The sequence below is a fragment of the Corvus brachyrhynchos genome, unplaced genomic scaffold, assembly GCF_000691975.1.
Source record: "Corvus brachyrhynchos isolate BGI_N302 unplaced genomic scaffold, ASM69197v1 scaffold115, whole genome shotgun sequence".
Lineage (NCBI taxonomy): Eukaryota > Metazoa > Chordata > Aves > Passeriformes > Corvidae > Corvus > Corvus brachyrhynchos.
Genome location: NW_008239553.1, coordinates 6,991,229 through 6,998,342, shown reverse-complemented (window position 1 = coordinate 6,998,342; position 7,114 = coordinate 6,991,229). Strand labels below are relative to the sequence as shown.

General features: G+C 43.7%; 1 protein-coding gene across 3 annotated transcripts in view; it reads right to left on the bottom strand.

Moving 5' to 3' along the window:
• AMBRA1 (autophagy and beclin 1 regulator 1) overlaps positions 1 to 4,758 on the bottom strand; it is a 119,415-nt gene extending 114,657 nt beyond the window's left edge. For 2 of the 3 annotated variants that reach the window (XM_017742186.1, XM_017742187.1), the window contains exons 1-6: positions 4,486 to 4,758; positions 4,174 to 4,232; positions 3,250 to 3,433; positions 2,410 to 2,582; positions 1,558 to 1,624; positions 821 to 967 (exon numbers count right to left, since the gene is read on the bottom strand). In XM_017742186.1, coding sequence (XP_017597675.1) covers positions 821 to 967; positions 1,558 to 1,624; positions 2,410 to 2,582; positions 3,250 to 3,433; positions 4,174 to 4,232; positions 4,486 to 4,620 — 765 coding nt within the window. In that variant the 5' untranslated portion in view covers positions 4,621 to 4,758. The remainder of the gene's footprint in view (positions 1 to 820; positions 968 to 1,557; positions 1,625 to 2,409; positions 2,583 to 3,249; positions 3,434 to 4,173; positions 4,233 to 4,485) is intronic. The other variant, XM_017742188.1, reaches the window with a different exon arrangement.
• Positions 4,759 to 7,114: the final 2,356 nt, after the last annotated feature.

Sequence of the window (7,114 nt, the reverse complement as noted above, 5' to 3'; positions counted from 1 at the left end):
CACCAATCCCCTGATCTAACTCCTGAAGCCGGTCATATTCCAGGAAGAATCGCCTCAAATCACAATGGAGCTCATTACGAATGCTGGCCGGATTGCTCGGGCCAGCACTGCTACCACTGTTCACCTCAGCCCCTGGGGCCAGAAAGCCCCTCCCTTCTGTTGCAGAGGTATAGACTGATGCCTGGGAACCTCCCTCCTGCTGTCTGAGCACGGACAGCAAGCTCACGGAGGAGGCACTGGTCCTAGGGGGAGGCATGGCTTCCAGCTCGGACCGAGAGCTCATGTTCAGCACTGTCCTGGACCAGTCAGACCCACCCAAGCCTGAAGCCATCTCTCTCGCAGACTGTTGGTACCGGGACTGGTGGCCTGCCAAGGACCCGCTGAGGGACCGCCGTGTGGGGCCCAGGCTAAGGTTGCGCAGGGTGTTGCCAGCAGTGCTGCTCTGAACTGTGCTGAAAGCAGAGGGCCTGTTAAGTATCCCCTGCTCCTCCTGCACTACGGATGCCTGCTCTGGGGGTTGATAAGGCTCTGTCTGCACAGAGGAGAAGGAAGTGCCAGTGGCCCCAGAAGACGTGGAGGGTGCGTTTTCCTGGTGTGGGAAGAGAGAAGAAGGAAGTCTTGCACTAGAGCATCGGCTGCAAAGGCACAACATCCCCAGGTGCTGGCAGCACTCTGCTGTGGGATAGCTGACTCGCTCCCGGAGCCTGTTATAGACAGATGCCCTTGTGTTCTCACTGGCTGGAGGCGGAGGTGGTGGTGGTGGTGGAGGCGGTGGAGGGGCTGGGGAAGCAGAGTCTTGAACACTGTTTTGCTCTCCCACCTGTATGCCAGAGGAGCGGGAGGACAACATGTGCAGGAAGTTGTGGAGGAGGGGCGTGCGCCTCACAGGCTGAGACGGAAGGATAGCGCGCTGACGATAATGAGGCATCTCTGTGCTGTCCACGGAGATTTCCACTTCCTCATCGCTCTGCAGAAAGAAACAGTCAAAGTTCAGGCACCTCAAGGCAAAATCCTATACCTCCAAATAAACTGCAGAAAGTCAGCTACCAGCCCAGACAGATTAAAGGATGTGTTAAGTCCCTTCCTAAAGGCCTTGACTTGGAGGAAACCAGTTGAGATGATTTCCAAGTTCATTTTATGGATCTAGACAACCTCTTCCTACAGCCCAGTGAGCTTTCACAATACACTCTTCATACAAACAGAATTATCAGCATCTGAGGGTCAGCAGCTGAGGGGAGAATTGTTAATACCTCAAATAGCTTCAAATCCAAAAGAACATCACAACAGAACTGAAAGAGCAGGACCATTAGGATGTTTGTCCCACTAGTCAGACAGAGAGGGCAAAACAAACACATTTTGGAAAGCACTTTATTAGCCAGGCACATAACACAAGAACATTGACATGACCAATCAAGGTGAGACAGAACTCAGCTTAAGAAGACCTCAGGTTTTCAGAAAAGCACAAGGCTGCTTAGAAACAGACTAGGGCTCAAGTACATACATACAAAGAGTATCTTGTAATTAGCCAGTCAATACAAGTACTGACATTCCTCTTACCTGCTGGTTAGAAGGGTTAACAATCGCTGTGAGCAAGTAGTGTCCCAAGGGATCAAACCGTACCAGCCTAAAACAAAAGCAGTGCCAGAACATCAATCATCAGTTCACATTCCACATTGACACAGGAAGCTGAACACAGCAGGCAACAAAACCCCACACAACATATTTGCAATGAGAACATTACTACATTATCATCACCTTTTTATGAAGGATGTCAAAAAGTTTACGCATGAAGAAGAACAAAACGTACCTATCTAGCTGGAGATTGCAGGATTTTATAGTCCACAGCAACACTACACTAAAGTTAAAAGCTGGAAGTAAGTACTCCTGTATCAATTGAAATAGCCAGAAAATTTAAAGGAATACACGTTTATATTACAAAATGGAATTTGGTACAAAGGGAGAGATTAACTTGCCTTGGATGTCACATCACTGTCTTATTTTAAATTGTTCAAAGAAGGCATCAGGTTTCCAGCAATCCAGTGTCCTCTACAAGTGTGCCAAAGCAATAGCTCAGCACTCTGTTAAGGCAGTTGCTGCGTTTTCTCATCCTTGTGGCTGACAAGTTTAATTACTAAGCTGACAAATCAACATGAAGTAGATCTGGGCATTTAATGGACACGTGCCCTATTACAAGTATGAACATCCAAGCTGATCTATGACTTTCGATTGCTTTTCTTTCTACCCACAGAATTGGTTTTCTACCAGCTGAGTCAAGGAGCAGCAAGCAACACTTCTCTCCACTACTTGAGTGCAGAAGGTGCAGCATCCCAGAGGAACCTCACACACACTTCCCAAATCTGACCATTTTTCACATACAAGTGTTCTCTTCACCCAGAAGCAGGAGCTCACCTGACCCGCTCCATTTCACTGGCTGTTTTCACCACTGCAAAAGGCTCCCGACGACTCCAGTCCCAGAAATGTATCTCATTGGCAGTAGCAATCAGCAAGAGCTGAGCCGTAGGATGAAAAGCAAGCGATGCAATGGCATTGTTGCTATCTGTGAACCAGCTCTCACTTCCACCCTAGAGTGAAGGGTCAAGAACCACAAGCAATTTATCACAAAGTTTGCAATCATTAAGTTTCCATGTACTTGCCATGCCTCCCAGACTGCCCAGGGCATTGGAAGTGACATGCTACCCTGGCAACAACAACAGCTGTTCCCATACAAGGTCATGTGCCAGGTCTAGAATGTAATGCTACTTGCAACAATGACCACAGATGTATTTTTGTAGGTAAGTGTGTCTCAAGCAGCCTGTAAAAATCCTTCATTTCAAAGCAACCAGCTAAGCCCACGTGTTTTGTCTCTGTGCCAATCACCAAACTAGGTAGAGCAGCAGCTCCTCTAATCAACAGTTCAGATATGCTCAGTGGAATGACAAATGGTATGTCTCTCACAAAGGCTAAACAGGCACCTTGTACAAAGTTCTCCAGCATTACCTGTACCACTGTAATCAATGAAACAGGCACTGCTAAGAAGTATGACCTACCTGGCAGGATTGAATGAAGAATCTGTCACCTCCTCTCTAGACAGGAGAGGATGGCTATGGTCTGTTCTATGCTTTTAGAGACAGGTCCCAGAAAAACTTCCAAACAGCTCTCTTACCAGGTAACATTTGGAAAACAAACTCACCCAAAAAAAGTCACCACCCACCAAATATCAAAGGAACATATGTTTCAGGAAAGACTTACATGTAAATCCCAAATTCTAACCTCCCCATCTAGGCATCCTGAAGCAATGAGGCCTGGGATGGTGGGATGGAAGGTGACACACCAGGGAGTGCGGCGATGTCCAACCAAGGAATGAACACACTTGCCCGTTTTCACCTCTGTGATGTAGATGTTGTGGTTCACATGTGTGGAAGCCATTAGGGTCCTGGGAATGCAGAAGGTATGACAAACATTAGCATGAGAAGAATACAGCAAAATCAGACCATGGTTAGCTTCATCTCAACAGGGTCTGTTCACGCCTAACCCAGCAGCTCTCCCACACAGAGCTCAAAGGGTAAGAGGCTACTGTTTCACCAGTGGTCACAAAGCTTCCTGTAGCCAGATTTCAGGGTCCATGCAAACATGAGCTCATCTGAATCTGCAAGCACAAACTTGACCTTGAATGTCAGAGTGAACATGCAGCTCAGAAGGCACTCATGAGTGACAGTCTGGGGCAAATAAACATTCCCAATTCTCCACACCATGTCAACCACTGTCAAAGCAAATGATACTATGAGAGATCCCGCCTCCATTTCTGCTTCCAGTACACACATCATTCTGCTCTGTTCTTTATTCCTAGATACACCCCAAGTGAATGTGTCACATCATTTGGGCATGTTCTATTAAAACATCCTTTACTCCCTTTAGTTTCTTACGAAATCCCACGGTGTCTGCACAGATCCTTTTTCCTTAGAACTTTGTATCACCTGGGTACCTCAGAAATTAAACACCAACTATGCTTGAAGCTGTGAGATAGGAAGGTGCACACGTTCCATCCATGCGTATCAGGAACCAGAAGTTTCATTTGGCTGTTCAGGACTGGACAACTCAATGGGCACAAGCCTCCATCACTTTTGTAAGTGTAGGGAGACTGCTGAAACAGGGAATGAACTAGGAGTTAATTACCTGTCTGGACTAAACGCCAGCAAGAAGGTGGAGCGTGGACTGTCAGGTAACTCAACTTTCTGAAAAAGCCAACAAAGCAGGAAGTGTTGCAAGAGTCATATGATCATACTTTGACTGTAAGCCACACAGACAACAAGGGGAACCCGCTGCAGGAACATATCTAGTATCACATCACTGCAGGAACTGAACAGAGCCAGAGAGCATGTCAAGTGTAACACATCAAAGTACAATCACAAGACAATTTATTTCAAATCCCTGCCTCCCTTCTCCCACTCCAAGGTCAAGCTATGCAGCTCTATCCCACAACCTTACCTTGCCCTCCCATTTCATCCATCGAGTTTTATCCTCCACCAACTCCTGCAGAAGCCGCTGAGCACCCAAGGCTTGGGTACCCCGTTCCCTACCCCACAGGATGCGGACAGCATTCTTCTCTGGGACAACCTTCATGGCTCTCAGCTGCCAACACCACGCCAGCTACTGAGGAGACACCAGCAGGTTCCAGATGACAACCACCACCAAGCTACAAATAGGCTATCCACATTTCAGTTGTTTATCTTCATGGAAACCTAAAAAGACAGGAGACTAATAAGGAAGGCAGCTTTTACGCTGATCACCCAGATAAAGTAAAAGCTTTAAATCCATAAAATACTAGATTGAGAGACAAATCTTTCTTCATACATAGCCTTTGCTACCTGCTTCCATTATCAAGGCCTGACTTTGACATTTCTGCAGCCAAAGATTACTTTGAAAGCACCCAGCTCTTCCCTTGTACACATGCCCTAGGCACACGATACATATGGAGAATTAAAAATTGGCCTTGAAACTCCCTTCCCTTCATCTCTTGCTGTATATAATAAAGAAAAAAAGATTTAGGAAGATACAGTCTTTACACCTTGAAGATTTAGGTCCTGTCTGGGAAGGGTGTCTGAAAGCTAGAGGAATAGCATTATCAAACTGACAATATGACAGAGGAATGAGTAGCTCTCAGGAACTACTCAAATTTCAGTCACAGGTCAAACTATCAAGGTCAGACAATTGATATACCTCAAGTCCAAATTATTTCAGACTCCATCAACAGCTTACAAAACATGAAAACAACGATGTATGGGATAGCGGCATCAAGATTATTCCATCGTCTGCACGTCATCTTTCAATCTGCATTGCTCTGAGAACAACAGTTCACCCAAGTAATGCACAATGGCAAAGAATAATGCTTTTGGAACACTTTGAGCTGCAAAGGAAAACTTTAATATCCATTGTCTACAAAAAAATCTAAATAATTATAATAAATAAGTAATATAGTGACTCTAATAGCAACCAAGCCACACAGCTTTTCAGTGGTGTCATACATTGGAGTTTGCCACCAAAAGCTCTCCAGAAAAGTTTCTTAGAACAGATAAACCAAGAAATTCTGCTGCAATGCTATTACCTTCTGATCCCAGCAGAGTGTGCATACTACTCTGACATCTCTTGGTAACATGAAGACAAAGATAAATCCTACTCAGTTTATGTTAAACTGAACAAACCATTAATATTCAATAGAGAAGGAAACAACAATAATAAAAAAAACCAAAACAAAACATATAAAGAAGAAAAAAGGTTCATGTGCCCAGGAGACAAATAGTTAAATGACAGAACTCAGAATGGTCATTAGCAAAACTTTCTTTCCTCCCACTCTCCCTAAAAAAACTCTCCTGAACAGATGATTTAAGACAGCTGCAGCTTATAGGGAGGAGCTGTCTGAAGAGATAAGTCAGGAAAATGAGTTCTAATAAAGCAAATCAGTTTTTATTTGTAGAAGTAAAATAAAGAGTACTGAAGTGATTAACAAGTAAAGGTATCCATCTTCCTAGAAAAGAAGTTCTCCAGTGGAAGCTGAGCTAGCTGGAAATTCCCTGATGCTTAATGTGAACAGCATGAGGATCATGTATTTTAGAGAAGCTGAACTCCACAGTGTACAATAAGCCTTCTTTGGAGAATCTGAAAGTCAGCCAAACATTAGGTAGGAATTACTCTACCAATAAAAGTCTTACTGGAAAGCAACACAAAAACTAAAGATATCATGCTGCACGAGAATTCTTAAAAATAACTGTACAGATTAAAAAAGCCCAGGTCCAAAAATGCTAGAAGAAGGGTAACTGGAATAGATACATCGAAAAGTACAATATAATACAGGAGTCCCTAAACTAAAAATCTTCTTTAACTAAAAGCTAATAAATCCTGATCCAGATTCTGCAAACAGCCCCAGGCACCCATGTTCAGAAATGACTAGGTTCAGGCAGTAAGCAGCATGGAGGAGAAGGACAGCTCAGAACAATACAGGCAACAAAAAGTCTACTTTACAGGAGGAAACTCTAAATCTAGTTTAACTCTTAATCTAGTAAAATTAAGAAAACAGTAGCTGAATATTCTATATGGGTGTATTCAAGGAATTTGGACTACAACAACCCAAGAATAAACAGGACACCAATGGAAGACCAGTCCAGCAGCTGGAATAAACCGAAGTTTGAAAAGACTTAAAACATTAAGCTTTGGAATAGCCTTTCGACAGCTGTAAAAGATAAACCACATAAATATCTTGAGATCATGGTAATTTACAAGCAGGATAACCCAATCACTCATGAGAAAGAACAAGATCTGACAACCTAGCAACATTTCAGTCCTATCAGAAGAACTAATGTTCCCTAAAGTACAGTAGCAACAAGGAAATCAAGAGGTTTAACAAACGACTTTAAGTTTATTTATGCCATGGACAAGTTTACATATTGTAAAACAAATGGGGAGATAACTCCTACAACTGCAGTCAGTGAAGTTCTAGTATTCACCTTATTGAAAGACCAAGTCATCTCCACTATATAAAACCAAGTACATACCTTAAGACAGCTCGTCTAAATCTTCGCATGTGTGTCCTAATTTATTCAACTAATACGGTTATAACAAA